General features: G+C 35.0%; 1 protein-coding gene across 1 annotated transcript in view; it reads left to right on the forward strand.

Annotated features, from left to right (window-relative positions):
- Positions 1 to 12,871, forward strand: part of ube2h (ubiquitin-conjugating enzyme E2H (UBC8 homolog, yeast)) — a 35,923-nt gene extending 23,052 nt beyond the window's left edge. The window contains exons 2-7 of the mRNA XM_073838071.1: positions 2,147 to 2,223; positions 4,297 to 4,371; positions 4,727 to 4,766; positions 6,909 to 6,961; positions 7,572 to 7,700; positions 9,541 to 12,871. Of these exons, the coding sequence (XP_073694172.1) occupies positions 2,147 to 2,223; positions 4,297 to 4,371; positions 4,727 to 4,766; positions 6,909 to 6,961; positions 7,572 to 7,700; positions 9,541 to 9,665 (499 nt within the window). The 3' untranslated portion in view covers positions 9,666 to 12,871. The remainder of the gene's footprint in view (positions 1 to 2,146; positions 2,224 to 4,296; positions 4,372 to 4,726; positions 4,767 to 6,908; positions 6,962 to 7,571; positions 7,701 to 9,540) is intronic.
- The last annotated feature ends 7,039 nt before the right edge of the window (positions 12,872 to 19,910 follow it).

The raw sequence follows: 19,910 nt of genomic DNA on the forward strand, positions 1-19,910 counted from the left end.
TCTTTTTTAAAAATGGTTTAGTCCTATTCATAGTTACATGTTTGTCGATATAGTAAAAATAATTACTAGGATATCTAAAGTTAAATACTAAAATGACAAAAGGGTGAGTAAATAGTGACGCAAATTTCAACTTTAATTTGTTTAATTTTGTTACATTTCTTATACATGTTTAAATTGCCATTTAAAATACATTTTATTTTCAGTTTATAGATGTAAAGATACTTACCTGTTTATTAATCGAAGAAAAATTGTATAATAATAAAAATAATAAAATATGTAAATTACACATTCACAAATAAGTATACATATTTAAAATTATTTAATGTGTAAAACTTAATAGTAGCAAAAAACATTTTTTTAATTTGCTTTTTAAAAAAATGTTTTGGTCCTATTTGTAGTTACATATTTGTTGATATAAAAAAATGCTTTATCTAAAATTACTAATATGACAAAAGGGTGAATAAATGGTGACATAAAAATATAATATAAAAGTATGGTAAATATAAAAATGGTAAGAAAAAATAAACAAATAAATATACATATTTAAAAGTGTAAAATTAAGTTAATGGTAAAAGTTATCAAATCATAAATTCATTTAAAAATATTTTTAGTTTTCAAATATTTTACAAATTTTAAATTTATAGTTAGATATTTGTCAATGTAGTAAAAAAGTAGCATTGAAATGTAGGAACAATCAGTGAACATAAAAAATTATTAAGTGTTATTAAGTGTTTTTAAAACTATTTATAAATGTGTCATTTAACAACATTTTCAGACTTAAAGGGATGGTTTACTCAATGTTAATTCTGTCATTATTTACTCCCCCTAATTTTGTTCCAATTTTTTTCCCAACTACCGCTGTTCATCTGTTAATTATTATATATACATATTTTTTTTTTTACTTTTTACATTTTTTATGGTTTTTTTATATTTTTCAACTGCCACTTTTCGTTTTCCATTTTGCACCTTTTCCATTAGTTCTGCTCCTTTTTAAATTTCATACTTGTTAAATCAAACTTTTTTATGATTGAATATTGAAAATGATTCTTTGGCCTCTTGTGGTATAAAATTCATTGGCTCCACAATGTCAGATTTTTTGAGATAAATCTCTCCATAATTACAGTCATTCAGTTCATGCAACTTGAGACTCTGGCATGGAAAAGCCACAATGAACGATAATCTGACAGAGAAGCAGCTTCCACACCTCTCCCGGGAGCCCTGCAGTCTCTCGCACCAGATGTTTAAAGGCGACCGCTTGAAATTGACAGCTCTGTTTCCCAGTAGAGCCGCCAATCATCAGTTGATACCGGCACCCTTGAGATGAGCACTCAACTGGTTAAACTCTCGCACGAGTCACAGGACACATCACAGTTTCAACAGACCATAAACATGTTTGCCTTCAAGAGCCAGTCTGGGCAGCGTGAGTGTACGCTTTGAATCACAGTGCAGCCTACACAACAGCTGATAGCATCATCGCATCAGTAACTCCTTCAATTAAAACGCAAACCATGAAAAAGTCTGCTTGAGAACTGCATTTTGGATGCTTGTTGTGTTCAAGCCGTGATGGCAGACTGTGTTTGAGACTCTGAGAGCGTCAGGTCTCCGTTATGGTCTCGGTGTTCTGGCGAGCATGTATTGTCTTGCTCAGCGAGGGTCTGACTGCTGCTCTCTGCGCCAGCAATATGAGAAGCGACAGCCTGACAACCATGGCTAATGACGGGAGTGTCGTATTGAGTTGCTCTGATGCCCTGTGTGAATCAGTCGGAGAGCTGCGGGTCAGACCCACGGATTGTGTTTTTGCTATCTGATCCGCTCAGCTGAACCTCTTGATAATTATTGATGGTCAAAGAATAAAGGCCCAATGACAATCTCGGTTTGAGAGATTGATCTGTTGGTGTAAATCTGCCCTCTTTGTGGGTGGAAAGGTCATTACATGGCAAACTTCTACTTGTATTTATCCTTAACTTGAGGTTAATTGTCATTTTGATTTGGATTGTTGAGTCTGTCTTATTGGACACTGATTAAATGTCATCCTGTGCTACTCTGAAGAGTGTTATTGCTTGTTTTTGCTTTTGTAAAGTGTTTTTTTTTTTAATTGTAAGTCAATATCAGAGTTTTTTCAGTTTGCCTTAACAGTCTCTTTCAGCATTGAGAGTAAACATGAAGTCACAATCCTGAGTGGACTCAATGAATTTGTAGTGAAGTTTTATGGACCACAAGGAAGTAAGTCTGTTTTCACTTATTTACACACATTGAAATATATATTTGCAGTAAAATGAAACTCATGAAAACATAACGGGTCTCATTTCACCCCCCCCCCCCCCCAATTCTCTTAAGTGTAATGCAAAAAAAACAAAACATTCCATATAAGTAATAAATTAATAAATATGTGTGTGTCAAAAGTTTTTGAACAGTGGGATTTTTAATGTTTTTTTTTTTAAGACTTTTCTTCTGCTCACAAGTCCAGCATTTATTTGATCCAAAGTACTGCAAAAACAGTAAAATTCTGAAATATTTTTACTATTCAAAATAACTGTTTTCTATTTGAATATATTTAAAATTTTAATTTATTCCTGTGATTTCAAAGCTGATTTTTTTTAGCATCATTACTCCAGTCACATGATCCATCAAGAAATCATTCTAATATGATTTGCTCAAAAGATATTCATTATTATTAATATTAGGTTGAAAACAATTTTTTCAGGTTTCTTTGATGAATAGAAAGCTCAGAAGAACAGCATTTAACAGCGTTTATTACATATAAATATACGTATCATCACTTTTGATATATTTAATATATAATATAAACATCCTTGCTTAATAAGTATCAATTTGTATAATTTCTTTCCCCCCCCAAAAAAAAAAGATTATACTGAGTCCAAGCATTTGAGAGATATTGTGTGTAATGCGACAAAATCTTTTTATTTCAGATAAATTCTGATGTTTGGATCTTTCTATTTATCAAAGAATCCTGAGGAAAATAATACTTAACTGTTTTAAATATTTCTAATAATAATAATTTTTTTTTTTTTTTTTTTTTACAAATCAGCATCTTAGAATGATTTCTGAAGGATCATGTGAAATCACAGAAATAAATTAAATTTTAAAATATATTCAAATAAAAAACTGTTATTTGAAATGGTAAAAATATTTCAAAATTTTAACATTTTTGCTGTACTTTGGATCAAATAAATGCAGGCTTGATGAGCAGAAGAGACTTTTTTATATACATTAAAAATCGTACAGTTCAAAAACTTTTGACTGGTAACGTGTGTGTGTGTGTGTATTGTATTTATTAAAACTAAATAAAAAAATATATATAAAATACAGTAATTGGGGTAATAATTAAATACAAAATAGAGTCATAAATAGTATGACCGTAGTTTTTACAAATAATTAAATTTCATAATTGTAATAATACAAAAATAAAAAATCACATTTATTACAAAAACCAAAGGCAACTACTATACTAACATGAACTAAGAATGAACTATGTCTACAGCATTTGTTCATTTGAACATTTACTAATGCTTTATTAAAATCACAAGTTGTGTTTGTTAACATTAGTTTGTTAATAATGAACTAACATGAACAATGAACAACTATTTTTATTAACTAACATTAACAAATGCCTTATGGTAAAGTGTTATATGATTCTCTTATTAATTACAGTGATTTCTTTCTTCTTTCTAAATGGGGTGAGAAATAAGATCCGAACGTGTCCTTGACAAGTTTCGTGACATTTCACAGTCTCATTAGATTTCTTTACCTAGCTATCACATGAAGCAATCGTGACACTTGCATATTTAAACATGCAAACTCCTGATTTGGGCCAAGACGTCATTGTTTACAGCTTGTGACTCTTTCTAATTGTCATATCATTTTCTGTGTAATGAGCTTTCCTCTCCGCATTGAGAGGTAGAAGCAGGTCTTATCTGGCTGGGCTTTACCTTTCGTAGTTTGAGCCACTGGCCACGAGGGTCAGATTGCAAAGGGCTATTCTTGGAGCGAGCACACGTTGCACCATACCCCATATCGCACGAGGCCAACAGCACAGCTTCCCGTCCACATGTGTACACACCCACACGTGTGTCATTAAACATATAACTCATAATCATCTAATTAAGCGTTACGGTTACTCCCACACGCTGTCTTAGTCCCACATACGCTTAGTCACGTAAAGTTCGTATTATATGATTATCGCTTGGCATTTCAAAGTCTGTGTTACATGCTAGAGCAGATGTGAATTGTTTCTTGAATAGTCATGTCATGTGTCTCTTTCTGTTTTTCTGTCAGCACCGTATGAAGGGGGCGTGTGGAAGGTGCGAGTAGATCTTCCAGACAAATACCCATTCAAATCTCCCTCTATAGGTAAAGTATTATCATACGTGTATACCAAAGAGCCATTATCAGTGCCCTTTAAAAGTCACACACATTGGTGTGGTTGTGGAATAATGGGTCAAGTATTCAAACTGCCACACTTGAGGTGTGTAATAAGGTGAAAAAAGCAAATGACATCCGCTGACGTCATATTTAATTGTGTATAAAGATGGTGCGGCAGGAGAAAGGTTAGGAATAGCCTGTGTTGAGCAATCAGCTAATACTGTCATTAGTATCCAAGACCATTACGATGTTTGACATTTATGATACAGTTTATGATTTAGTACAACTAAACGCTTTGATTTCTTTGATCTCACTCCGTCTTTCTTCTTCAATATCTTTACAGGATTTATGAACAAGATTTTTCATCCGAACATTGATGAAGCGTAAGTCTCTTTAGTCTGAATTTGATTTTTAATTTGACTTCTGCTGTCCTCAGAGGAAAAAGAGGGAAACACAGCTCTTCTATTTTTTTTTTTTTTTACTGCTCTTATGCTTTCAAACTCAAAGTTGACCAAAAAGTGTCCAAACTATTTATTTATCCACAGTCTTTCAAAGCCATACATTAGTTTTGTGATTTTTAAATTGTTTTCTTTTTTAAATCCACCTTTCTGGTTTTCAGAGCACACATTTTAACTCTTAATTTAAATGCCATGAAATAATTAAAAAAATAGTTTTCAGCTCTTTTTTTATATAGTATCAAAGTATTATTAATGTTTTTACTAGCATTAAATTAATAAATGTGACCCTGGACCACAAAACCAGTCATAAGGTAAAATTTTACAAAACTGAGATTTATACATCATATGAAAGCTCAATAAATAAGCTTTCTATTGATGCATAGTTTGTTAGGATAGGACAATATTTGACTGAGATACATCTATTTGAAAATCAGGAATCTGAGGGTGCAAAAAAATCAAAATACTGAGATAATCGCCTTTAAAGTTGTCCAAATTAAGTTCTTAACAATGCATATTACTAATCAAAAATTACATTTTGATATATTTATAGTAGGAATTTTACAAAAAATCTTCATGGAACATGATCTTTACTTAATTTCCTAATGATTTTTGGCATAAAAGAAAAATCAATGATTTTGACCCATGCAATGTATTTTTGGCTATTGCTACAAATATACCCCAGCGACTTAAGACTGGTTTTGTGGTCCAGGGTCACAAATAATAAATTAGCATTTAGTTTTGTTATATTTTTATTTATTTATTTCTTTTTGGCAAACGTTTTAGTCAGTTATTTAGTTTTTTTATTATATATTACTACACTACTAGTCAAAAGTTTTTGAACAGTAAGATTTGTAATGTTTTTGAAAGTCTTTTCTCTTCACCAAGCCTGCATTTATTTGATCCAAAGTACAGCAAAAACAGTCAAATTTTAAAATGTTTATTTATTATTAAATACTTTTTTTAATACATTTTAAAATGCAATTTATTTCAGTGATTTCAAAGCTGAATTTTTAGCATTATTAGCATAAGTCACATGATTTTTCTGATTTTTCTGATTTTTCAAATATTCTGATTTGCAGCTCAAAAAACATTATTATTATTATTATTATTATTATTATTATTATTATTATTATTATTATTATGTTTATGTTAAAAACAGCTGAGTAGGATTTTTTTTTCAGATTTCTTTGATGAATAGAAAGTTCAGAAGATTTATCTCAGCATTTATCTGAAAAAGAAATCTTTAGTAACATTAAAAATATCTTTATCATCACTTTTGACCAATTTAAAAAATCCTTCCAATCTAAAAGTCTAATCTATATTTTCTTCTTCTTCTTCCCAAAAAATAAAAACTCCAAAGCTTTTCAGATAAATGCTGATCTTTGGATCTTCCGATTCATCAAAGAATCCTGGGGGGGGGAAAAAAACACTCAACTGTTTTAAATGCTAAAGTAATGATGCTAAAAAAAATGATCTTTGATCACAGGTATAAATTACATTTTAAACTATATTTAAATAGAAAGCTGTTATTTTGAATAGTAAAAATATTTCACAATATTACTGCTTTTGCTGTATTTTGGATCAAATTAATGCAGGGTTGGTGAGCAGAAAAAACTTCTTTAAAAAACATTAAAAGCCTTACTGTTCAAAAACTTTGGACTGGTAATGCGTGTATATATTTAATTAGTTTTATTTTATTTGTAATCATTTTAATACTTTAAACATTTATAGCATGTTTAAGTGTGTTTTTCATCTAATATTTATACTTTATTCCAGCTTTTTTTAATTACTGAAAAATGCTATTTTTTATTGTTTTAGTGACCAGTAACAACACTTTTTGTGTTTGTGTGTGTGTATACGATCTATTATTTAAATGTCTATTGACACAAAGATAAATCAAATAAAAATTCTATTTAGAAAAAAATCCATACCTTCAATGTATTATAACTGCTACCATTCTGAAATGAAAAAGCAGAAGTAAAACAATGTGATGGTGTGTCATAGGATGTTAATATTGGTCATATCGCCTACTCTCTCTGATGCCAAAACTGTTAATTCTCTGTCCAGGTCAGGGACCGTGTGTTTAGATGTGATCAACCAGACATGGACCGCTCTTTATGGTATGTATATATGTCAGCATGCTCATTGTGCATGTGTCTGCTTTCATAAATATTGAGAATAAATGCTCAGGAAAAGCCCTAGCTTGAATTGATGCTGCCTGAGGAGTAGAATAAAGTCTCCGGCCCCTTAGACAGGATCGCAGTGCACTGTAATCCTCTTACCCTCTCTGAATGAGCTAATACCTACAAGGTCAGAAAACAACCACACTTAAGCGGCCACATCCCACCAGCTAGTTATCATTCACAAAACTCCTGTCTGTCTTTTTACACATTTCTATTTTACTTTTAACTGGCCTTAGTGGCCTGGCCTAATCGGGCTGACTTATACATTACAAACATTAGGTTTAGATGTACTCAGCTGCTTTGTGCCACTGGCCAGGTTGTGTTTGTATAATAGAGTGACAGCTAGAACATGCTGTACTGTCTACGAGAGAAAAATAGAAGGACAGAGAGAGAAAGAGAGATCTATGTCTATAGCCCCCACAGTGAAAGGGAGATTAGGCCATAATCATGTCACTCAACACAAATCCTCCATTTTGTGCTGCACGTAGGGCACATAAGACTTTTGCTTTGCTCCTGTATTAAAGGCTCTACTTCTTCTCTTTCACAGATCTCACCAATATCTTCGAGTCGTTTTTGCCACAGTTGCTGGCCTACCCGAACCCCATCGACCCTCTGAACGGGGACGCCGCAGCCATGTACCTACACCGGCCAGAGGACTACAAACAGAAAATCAAAGGTGATTTAAAGAGTTGCTGTCATTTGACTTCAACCTCCATTTGGCCTTTGGGTTTATATCTTTTACCGTTTCACATCATTTGCAATATTTACAATGTCTTCTGTGTGTTAGGGGTATGTTTGGAAAAGTATGCTAGAAGCATACTGGACTTGCTATTTTTGTAGTATGCACAGTATGCAATTGTTCTATGCACTATTGCAGTATATAAACAGAGCACACTGAGTAATGCTTTATCCTGCTCTGCTTGAACCTGGCCTGATCTTTCAGTCCAACATTTCAATTCAAAAGTAAAAGTTATGAGTCATGATTTTGCCTCTTTTTTTTTTTTTTTATTTAAACAAAAGTTTTAAATTAAAAAGCGGAATAACAGTGTTTACCAGTATGAACATTGTGGATATCTTGAAAGTTTAAGTGCTTTTTATTAGGCGACTGTTTCCAAAAGCGTAAATGTTAGATTCATTTGACTTTCTTGTCTTATGACTCATTCTAATTGATTCATCAACTTGTTTATGTTGTCATTTAAAAATGTTAATTGTTGTCCTGTGTGACTTTTTTATATTTATAAAATGTACTGGTTAAAAATGAAGTACTGTTTATCTTAGGCAAGGATGCATTAAATTGATCAAATGTGACCGTAATTTCAAGTAAATGCTGTTCTGTGTTGAGCAGCACAATGGTTTTAAGCACTGATAATAATCCATAAAAAATGGCCTCACAAATGTAAAAAAATGACCCTGGAAAACAATTCCAGGTGGCAAATGTTGCCTCTTATTGGAAAAGAACATTTCTGACCCTGGCTGGCAATATGCGGTTGAAGTCAAAAGTTTATATACACCTTGCAGAATCTGCTAAATGTTAATTATTTTGCCAAAATAAGAGGGATCTGAATAAGATTTTCCTTTTACATATAGTCCAGAAGAGAAAATATTAGCTGAATGTATAAAAATGACCCTGTTCAGAAGTTTACATACGCTTGATTCTTAATACTGTGTTGTTACCTGAATGCATAGTTCATGAGTCCCTCCTGAACAGTTAAACTGCCTGCTGTTCTTCAGAAAAATCCTATGGTTTTTCAGCATTTTTGTGTATTTGAACCCTTTTTAACAATAACTGTATGATTTTGAGATCCATCTTTTCACACTGAGGACAACTGAGGGACTCATATGCAACTATTACAATAGATTCAATCGCTCACTGATGCTCCAGAAGGAAACATGATGCATTAAGAGCTGGGGGGGTGAAAACTTTTCAAATTTAAAGATCAGGGTAAATTTAACTTATTTTGTCTTCTGGGAAACATGTGTCTTCTGTAGCTTCTAAAGGGCAGTACTAAATGAATAAATAAATGAATAAAATACGACATCTGGGCAAAATAAGAAAAATCTACACATTCTGTTAAAAAGTTTTCACCCTCTGGCTCCTAATGCGTAGTTTTTCCTTTTGCATGAGTGAGCGTTTGAAGCTTCTGTAAAAGTTGCATATGAGTCTCTCAGTGTGAAAGGATGGATCTCAAAACCATACAGTCATTGTTGGAAAGGGTTCAAATACACAAAAATGCTGAAAAACCAAAGAATTTATGGGAATTTAAGGATTTTTCTGAAGAATTTAACAGCATAGTATTACGAATCAAGTCTACGTGAACTTTTGAACAGGGTCGTTTTTATAAATTCAACTATTATTTTCTCTCGAGGACTATATATAAATGTGTTATTCAGGTCAGTACTAAATAAAACAAATATTATTCTAAATAGTGTATGTAAACTTTTGACATTTTTTTTAATAGTGAAATATTTTCTTTTAATGTCTAATCTCTTTTTCCCATCCGTCTGTTTCTCCTCAGAATACATCCAGAAATATGCAACAGAGGAGGCTCTGAAGGAGCAGGAGGAAGGAGCGGGCGACTCCTCTTCAGAAAGCTCCATGTCTGACTTTTCAGAGGACGAAGCTCAGGACATGGAGTTGTAGTTAAGGGTGACAGTTTCTCCCCTTTACCACAGAGACTATATTATTTCCTAACCATGCGAAGCAGACTATAAAAGATTCATATTTAAACAAGGTGAAATTTTTTTTTTTGTTTTGTTTTTTTTATCGTTATAATTACTAAACCAGGATTTTTATGGATATCTAGCGTTGATGATGAATACGGCACCCTCTCTAGGTGTTCTATCTCTACTTCTTGGTGGTTGTTTTTTCCCCCCCCTTTTTTCTCTCTTTCACTCTCTCACTCGCTCTCCCCGACAAAAGAAAGGCTTGTAGTGTTTTCCCCCTCGATTTCCACGTTGGTAGCTGCGTAGCTGGAATGCATGTCATCGCCCTCCCTAATCCACCTTTTCCAACGCAGACTGACCAGACAGAGGCTGTATTTAAACGGGGGTGCCCGTTTTTTTGTTTTTTTTCGGTCCACTTGTACGTAGTGAGAGTTGTGTCCGTGATGCTCCGATACATGAATCCCTTCGGCTCGTCTTCAGGTGGAGTTGTTGCAGTTGGATCGGACACGTCTCGCCTCATTACTCCCCCCGATCGATCCGAATCGATCACTCCAGCGCAAGTCATTATCATTGCTTCCCTGGTTGTCCCGTTTGTTTGTTTTCTCTTTTAAGATTAAACCGCTTGAGAGGAAGGGGAACGTTTCCACGCTGTACGTTAAAGCAATCATCAGGACTTTACAGAACGCCGCTCACCGATCAAGCCCACGATACTACAGCGCCAGCGGGAAAATATCAGTACGACTCCCTTTAAGTTCCTCGAGCGTCTTTTTAAAGGATGTAGATGTAGAGGCTAGCACACCGAAGCTCAACTTTTCCACTAGCTCGATGTTTCTGGCTTTTGTTCCCTCGTTGCGGAAGCCCCACACCACGAAACGTGGCTCTACGCTTCCACAGTGACCTTCGCAAAACGACCAGGAAGTGACTGTCCTGCTTTACGGAGCACAAATCTTTTATTTTGTACCAACAATGTATGCACAGAGTGTTTGTCTTCTTTTACTCTTTCTGTCTCGCACCCTCTCCCTATTTACGAGCATCTCTTTTGTACATTTGTTGTATGATGCGGAAGTGGAGTCGTGTAGGACTTTGTTGGTCTAGCCTAGAAGAAACCTTAAAGAGAAAAAGAGACAAAAAAACGATTTTTACTAACATTTGTAGAGTTCATCATCTTTTCCTATTGCTTGTGCATAACTATGATAGCTGTTGTTTGACCTCATGTAGATCTAGTTAGTTTTACTGGGTGGTGAAATCAAACTTAGATGTTCATATGGATTTAGGTTTTGTAACCTGCTTGTCCGATGTTATACAGATATTATCCGAAGGATCCCATTTGGTAAGATCTGCCTTGCTGAGAAACATTTAGGTGGGTTTTCGCCGTGACTGTGTGAAAACGGGCAGATTTCTTCTGTATAAAGAGCTTTTTGAATTTCAACATCTGCAGATATCATCAGTGGCATGTTGGTACCATGAAGAACCAGATTTAGTTTGTGTGCGTGTGTGTTTTTTGCAGTATTCTCACAAAACTCGCATTCTGAATGCACTTGCAGATCCATTCATCGTCCGAAATGTAAGAAACGGGGTTGAAGTAGTAAAGTAAAGTACGATGGGAGGTGTTCCAGCTCGTGCGATTTGATCCAGAGCTGCCTATGTTTTGTTTTGTTTCGTGGAGTGGCTTTTACATTATCTCTTTTCTTTTCAAATTTAAATTGATCTTTTATGGGCTAAACATTTGATGTTTTTATAGCCCGAGTCAAGAATTGGCCAAATTGTGCAATCTTGGTTATACATTTGAGTCGAAATCTGTTAATGGGGGTTCTTGTTTTCTAAAAAAAAGAAAAAGAAAAAACACCACTTATATGCAGTATTGTATTAAGAGGAGGTTATCTTACAAGGAGAGAGACGGCATACGTTTAGAGGCGGCTTTGTTTCACAAAAAGAAAACGCATCTCGGCTGTGGTTTGGTTGCTGTGGTAAACATTTTGCCATGCTTAGCAACGCACCCTGACAAACTGAAGCTCAGCTTCTCGATTTCATTTCTGCTTCATTTTTGATCCCTAAGAGACATTTAGTTTGAACTATATATTTTTCCTTTTGTTTTTAATTCATGTCTCAGAGTAAAATGACTAAAGAGTGAGAATCTCGAATAAACATGTATAAGTGTGCTTCCATTATAATTAGAAATTCTTCTTTTTTTTTGTTTTGTGAGAATTTATTTACTAATTTTTGATTTCCTATCTCCCCCCATGTCAATAACAAGAGATGCCCATCTGGAGCAGGTAATACGTGATTAAAAAAAGGTGTTTGGGATTGAAGGGAAGCTGAAGTTTTTTTCTTTTAAGTTATTTAGTGGGTGGGGATGAGAATAAATAATGACTGTGTCCTTTGTGTTTTGCACCCATAAGCCCCTAGTGCTTACACACGCGCACAAACATCTACACACACACACACACACACACACACACACACACACACACACACACACACACACATCCAGGGGACAGCAGTTATTATTGTTGTGGTCTCCAGCTGTTTGTTTGCCTGAGAGATAGAGAGAGAAAGAGAGAAAGAGAGAGAGAGAGAGAGAGAGAGAGAGAGAGAGAGAGAGGAAGAAGAGAGATCTGTCTTCCGGCTGATGCTGTGGCCTCAGAGGCTCCCCCTGTTGGCCCTCTCAGCCAATGGCATGGCCTCTCTTGCATTTGTGTTGATGAACTCTCCAGTGCACTTTGCATGCGTCCGGTGTAGAGTCCAGTCTAGTTCAGTCCTGGCTGTCCACTCCTTTAGTCCCTTATACCTATGCTTCAAGAGGGTGCTCAGACATGGGGCTTATGTGGGCACACAGCATGGATTTTTTTTAAAATAGTATCTGTATCTAGTACCTAGTGTGTGATACGCTGATTTAAAAAAAAAAGAAAATACACTTTTCTTTTACATTTAAAAAATTACACTTTTTCTTTTACGTTTTTTTTTTATCCCAGGTATTATGGTAATTTGCCCCTTTTATTTCCTTATCCATTAATCTTACTCTATTTTTGCCATTCTTTTTGTTTTTCTTTTGCATTGTGAAGTGGGCATGCCTGTCACCAAGGACAAATGCTCTTTATCTATAGGATTATAATCTCTTAAATAGCTGTGTACAGTAAACTGTAATAACTTCTTTTTTAATAAAATATTAAATATGTGTACAAACTGCTTTGCATCTTTGTTTTCTCTGAGAAATTGTTCGGTCTTTGTATTCAGAACATTTTGGTGCCTACATTATATAGGTTAAATAAAATAAATAAGTGTTTTTATCATTTCTATTGAAGATGCACCTCAAAAGACATTTGTTTTGAATGCATGATCTCAAATGTTTCTATAACTTATAAAAACACATTATATGAACTGAATTCAAATGAAAATACTACAGCTAGACCTTAAAGACATGGTTTACTTACAAAAAATAACTCTTTAATCATTTACTCACCCTCGAGTTGTTCCAAACCTGTATGGGTTTCTTCTGTTAAACAAAAAAGACAGAGGGAGAAGAAGATCGCGGCCATATTGGCGGCACTGAACTGAACAAAACCTGCATATTTTACTGAATATTGTTGCTGAAAATGGTCATTTATTGTCATGCTACTAATCGTCGGACTGGGAAAAACATTTGGAATGCTATAGATCAAGGAGAAAAGTGCAAAAAACTGTCTGAGGAACAAAAGGTGTTTGTGGTTGGCCAAACTGAACCAGGATTTCCGAGGTAACATTTGACAACATTTTTGTTCTTATCATTTCCGGTCAGGTAGGTGAAATATTAGGCTAATATCTTAATTAATACTGCTTGTATGTGTCTTTATCACCTATTAACTTTAGTTTGTCAAAATATTGTGCACTTTCCTGGTTACCAAGTCCTTCTCTGTATGATTTAGCAGCTTCCACACATTTTTTACATGGTTTGGACAGCATAAATTAGCAGAAAAACGTATTCAGTAGTAGCCTACATTAACCGTACAATCCATCATGTTGTTTACATCCGAGTATCGCGGTTCATCCGGGTAACGGGCCAAATCGTGAGTACTCACATCCATATGATGACAAATTTCATTTTTGGGTCAATTATCTCTTTAAAGTTAACAAAGATAGGAAAAAACTCTACTAAAACAACTTACAATTGTAAAACAACAATATCACAATTAATTGAACATGGAGGGGGGGGATATTAAACAAGTGTACGTTTATTGTTTATCATGTCCACTGTCCTTGTTCGGTTACTATATGCTAACTTCTAACATGAGATTTTTATTATTTAGATATGGCGAAATGTAAAAATGAAGCAAATACATGTATCATTTTTTTTTACTGTTTTCATTTAAAATGTCTACCCTGAAGAAACCTTGTAAATGTCTCTTTAAAGATCAACGACAGTTCCTCACGACACCATCTTCCGGAAGTGACATCATTTTTGTTGCGAAAACAAGAGCACAAATATTAGTAAGTATTATAAACCAGTTTTATGAATTCTGTTATGTTGTGCGTTATTGATTAGTCTGTTTCACTCCAAAACGTTTCATCCAGTACAATTTGGTCATATAATCTTTAAAAAATATTACAACGAACTAACCAACTGTCATTCTCTCACTGGGTTTGAAGAATTTTTTGAGCGTATTTCTTTGATATTCTACTATACTTTTTAAAGTTTTGAACAATTTTAAACAATACAAAGCTCAAATAGTACTTCAGGAATGACCCAAATGACATTCCGACATATTTGAATGTATATTACAAATATTCAAAACATATTATGAATACTAGCCAGAATTCAAATTCGCTAAGTGGGTAAGTTGTAAAGCCTTTAGGGCTGCTTGCTCAATAAACATTCCCACGGTCTTATGGTCTTATGATTTATTTGTATGTTGTTGTTACTCTATTCCACCACTAGATGACAGACATGTTACCCAAGTCACCAAGAGAACAATAATATACATTAAAGCCAAATAAAATATGTTTAAATTGTTGCAAGTACAGCAAAACCCCTCTTCATTTGAAAATTTAATAGACGTCTAACCATAGACCAAGAATAGACTAGACATCAGTCAGACGACTATTGAACGACTACATGTATACGTCTAATAGACAGTGAATATGGGTCTAGGCTAAAACAAGACTAAATTTGGGCTGTCACTGAAAATCATATAGACGTCTAACCATAGCCCAAGAATAGACTAGACATCAGTTATACGACTATTGAACGGAAATTTAATAGACATCAGTTAGACCACTAATAGACTAATAGATATGTCTAACAGACAGTGAATATGGGTCTAGGCTAAAACACGACTGAATTTGGGCTGTCAGTGAAAATTTAAGAGACGTTCTGACATTCTGAATTTAATGAGGTTCTTCAGAAAATTCCTTCAGGTCCCACAATTTCTTTGGCTTTTCAGCATTTTTGTGTATTTGAACCCTTTCCAACAACGACTGTATGATTTCGAGATCCATCTTTTCACACTGAGGACAACTGAGGGACTCATATGCAACTATTACAGAAGGTTCAAACGCTCACTGATGCTCCAGATGGAAAAATGATTCATTAAGAGCCGTGGATCATTCAGCTTACAAAATAGTATTAAGAATCAAGTGTATGTAAACTTTGTGTGAAATATTTTACTCAAGCCAGTACTTTTATTTTATATGATACCTCTTATTTTGCTCAAATTATTAACATTTTGCAGATTCTGCAAGGTGTATGTACACTTTTGACTTCATATCAACATTTCAAGTTTGATGTGCAGAACTCAACATTGACCACCAGGTGTCCCTCAAGCTACACAAAGTAGAATCCTTATCCATCTGTAGTACCATAAGTGGCCTCCAGGGGACGATGCCACTCATCGTACAAGAAAATAAACGATTTAGTAACATAAGGCAAATTAATCTTTTCGACCAAAATGTCTCTGTCACGCAGCAATCTGTTCCCTCTTGCTCTTTCATGCTTTAGGAGCTGGAATTAAAAATAAATACAAACTCCCTCCCACATTTTTCTTTCCTTTCCATCCCCTTTTATATTTTTTCTGTGCTTTCAGCCCACCTGTTTTACCTCATTATAACTCTTCCACCAGTCTTTCACCTCCACTGAGTCAGAAAATAGTCAACTAGAAGGAGACATCGAGCTCGGGCAGAAACGAGACAGTGCGTATACCGCTTCTTTCCAAAGCCCTGACCTCCAGTGCTGGAGAAACCTGAGCTCCTCAATGAAATATTTAAAGGCCTTTATCTGCAGTGCGATGGTCAAGAGGGCTACAGGCCTACATGACGTAATGCCCAGCCCCAGTCAGCCTCTGTGATTGGCTGGAATCAGAGTTTGCCGTCACGTGACCAGTCCCAGCGGTTCGCCGTCCGAACTCACAGGAGAAGCTTGATACTCTTTTATATTCGTTAATGTCTCCATTATTTTCACTTAAAACAATTTTGGACTACAGAGCCTAGAGGTAATGTGTTGGGATTTGTTATCGCAAGAAATGATAGATGGTAGACGGAGAAAACGCAATTATGCAACAATATACAAAAAAGTGCTGCTCAATGAAGGACGAATATTGTTTACTTCATCAGTTTTGATAGTTGATAGCCTATGCATTACAATAGTAATCACTCCGCGCACTTTTGAACTCTTTATCAGTAAATGAGCTGCCAGGTACACCCAAGCATCATCATATATCCTACCAAAGCATCATATGACAAGATGGCTAATATAGCCGCGTTTTTATACCATAAAACAGAACAAAATAAGAAACAACTAAGCTCACACGCTAAACTCCTGCCTTATTTTTCTTTTCATGTTACAGTGCGTTATATGAGAAGTGAGACATATGAGACGGTGGATCTTGACCGGCTGAGCGTCTCTCATGTCGAGGACTCGGTTACTAAACCAGCCCAACTCCGTTATTAATGGATGACCGTCTGATTAAAAACGCCTCAGACAAAGACACAAATGGCAGATGCTCTGACTCACCGTCTCCAAGGCGACTGATTATGCCAACTTAGTCAGAAAGGTAACGACATGCAGTACGACATAAACCCCCATGCCCGAAAATGACTAATCTTTTAGTATTTTGTATTTATGTAAATAACTGCTTTATTTTATTAATCCAATTACTACCGAATTACTTTTATACTAAGTTATCTTCTGAAATGTTTCTTGCCATTTAGAGCCGAAACTAACAATATCAGATCAATATTAATTATATTACATCTCCATGCAGTCTTTTAACAGCATCTCAATATATTTTCAAACCATCATTCCCACTAGTATGATTAAAAATGAGCTTTTTGACAGTCTGCAATGAACATTCTTCTTCCTGTGTTGTTCTAAACTTCAATGCATGCATTTATTCGTTTACAAATAAGTGAACTGGCACCCAAATCAATCTTTTGGCTCAGAGAAATTGCTAACATTATCTTCAGTTGTTCTTTAATCTCTTAAATGTTATATAAATGTTATTTAAATATTGCATATTGAATTAACATTTTTCTTTCTTGTCAAGATTATTTATTGTTGAAAATTTAATCTGTAATCTGTAAAACGTTCATTACAAGAAGTCTCTTCTGCTCACCGAGCCTGCGTTTATTTGATACAAAGTACAGCAAAAACAGTACTGTTTTTAAATATTTTTACTATTTAAAATAACTGTTTTCTATTTGAATATTTTTTTTAAATGTAAATTATTCCTGTGATTTCAAAGCTGAATTTTTAGCATCAATACTCCAGTCACATCATCCTTCAAATCATTCTATTTCGTTTTGCTCCTCGAAAAACATTTTTTATTATTTTTATTCTGTTTAAAACAGTTGAATACATTTTTTCAGGATTCTTTGATGAATAAAAAGATACAAAGATCGGCATTTATCTGAAATAGAAATCTTTTGTAACACTATAAATGTCTTTATCATCACTTGTGACCAATTTAAAGCATCTTTGCTAAATAAAAGTATTAATTTCTATAATTTCTCTATACTCTTTATATATTGTATAGTGTGTAATGTTACATAAGCTTTTTATTTCAGATGAATGCTGATCTTTGGATCTTTTTATTCATCAAAAAATCCTGAAAAAATATACTCAACTGTTTTAAATATTGATAAAAATAATAAATGTTTACAAACAGCAAACCAGCATATTAGAATGATTTCTGAAGGATCACGTGACACTGAAAACTGGAGCAGTGATGCTGAAAATGTAGCTTTGATTACAGGAATAAATTACATTTTTAAAAACATTCAAATAGAAAGCAGATATTTTAAATAGTAAAAATATTTCACAATATTACTGCTTTTGCTATATTTTGGATCAGATAAATACAGGATTAGTGAGCAGAAGAGACTTCTTTAAAAACAAAAAATCATATTGTTCAAAAACTTTTGACTGGTAGCGTAAATACATTTTCTCAAATTAAAAAAAAAAAAAAATCTTCCACAATAAAGGCTTGAACTCACGGTCAAAATTTGACACATTCCTTTATTTAAATCCTAAAATATAAAACTTTAACCATAAACAGTGACACATCATCACTGTATGAGCATGTGTTAGTCATAAGTTTATCATACTTGTAAGTGCACTTATAATTAATATTTAATATATAATATAACAGACAAGGTTCAAGCAGTGGATGGGCGTTTGTCAATACATCAAATGCTCCGTTGGTCATCTGTAAACTATTCCACCATGCTCTTTGTTCCGTGGGCCCGTATCATGTATCATTCGATGAGGGGCGTCAGTTGTGCCAGAAGAGTGGCCCGGTTACACCCGATACCCGTCCTGGCAGGTGGGTAGGGCTCTAAACGTCATATGGAGCGACAGGTAGCTGCAACGAAATGACTATTTTAAAAATTCAAGAGCTTCACTCAACTTCCCTCATACAGGTGATCTGTGGCTCGTGTTTCGACTTTTCCAGAAGTTAATCAGGTGGACGGGTGAGGGGACGACTCAACCAGGGCTGACTGGTCAACAAAGAGCCCTCGGGATAGATTTCACTCTGGCTACTCGGGTTGAATAGATGTAACCAGAGCCGCCAGACTAACACCACTGGCATAATTTAAAAATATAGAGCCGTTTTTTTCCACTGAGGTGTGATAGGCTTCAACTATCAACAGCAGGTAAGTGGACTCGGGGCTTGTGGGTAACCTGGAGCGGTATATATATGAAGAGCGACCCAATGGAGGACAGCATCACTTCCAGACTCTGTAGAAGTGCTTGGAGTGTGATGCACTGCGACTGCACTGCGGCTGAGGTCCTGATGCCTTACAGGATGGAGGATGCTCTCCGCGATGACGCCTGCATGGGGTAACCATTTATACCAGTTTAACTTGAGATCATTTTATTTTTAGATTTTGTCTTAGACTTGTAAGTTGTTGACACAGGCACAGGCTGATAGGCCTGAACCTATTATCATAGATTAGAAATTGACAGAAATAAAAAGCTTAGACTTATATAACAGCATACGGTCCTTTTTATGATTACTTTTTTACTTTTAAAGCAACGTGCCGAGCACAAAGATGGACTCAGGCTGCTAACTGAGGAGGACCGTTATGTAAAAGGATGCTCATAGCTGGTAGGGCCTGCAGGCATATAGAGCAGATGAAATGGTGCGTTTGAACGCTTGTTCATTACTGGCCATCTGGATGATGTCATCTGATCCCAAAACCCAAGACCTGCGGGACACACACAGGGAGAAAATCCTAAACCAAGGCAATGCTTTATCACATATTGATAGGCTTAGCTGAATATGTAGCTTGCTTTTTCTTTTCTTGCTTTAATAATTATAGAAATAGTGTTTGGGGGGAAAAGGCTAAAGTGGATTTAGATAGTTTGAGATGGCCTGGCCTAGCTGGTTCTAAGCTGGTTTAGTTCCCAGACGGATCAACTGACAGGTGCGCAAAACCACATTTAAACCAGTCAAAAACCCTCTTTGATAGACCAGCTTAGAATTTAGACCAGCAAATCAATTTAATCTGGTTCAATGTTTTTTCTTCTTCAGCTGAGTTCATTCCCTCTTTTGGTCTCTCTCTCTCTCTCTCTCTCTCTCACTATCAATGCAGACAGAGCCTCTTTGTCTGCCAGTAATACAGGTAAACACCTGTCTTGGCCCTCTACAGACACAACACGTCACATTTGGTCCAAAGATGTGTTTGTTTGTTGGAGCCTGTGCCTCACACTCTTAAAAAATAAAGGTTCTTTATTGGCATCGATGGTTCC

Source organism: Garra rufa, chromosome 4 (genome assembly GCF_049309525.1).
Source record: "Garra rufa chromosome 4, GarRuf1.0, whole genome shotgun sequence".
NCBI classification, from domain to species: domain Eukaryota; kingdom Metazoa; phylum Chordata; class Actinopteri; order Cypriniformes; family Cyprinidae; genus Garra; species Garra rufa.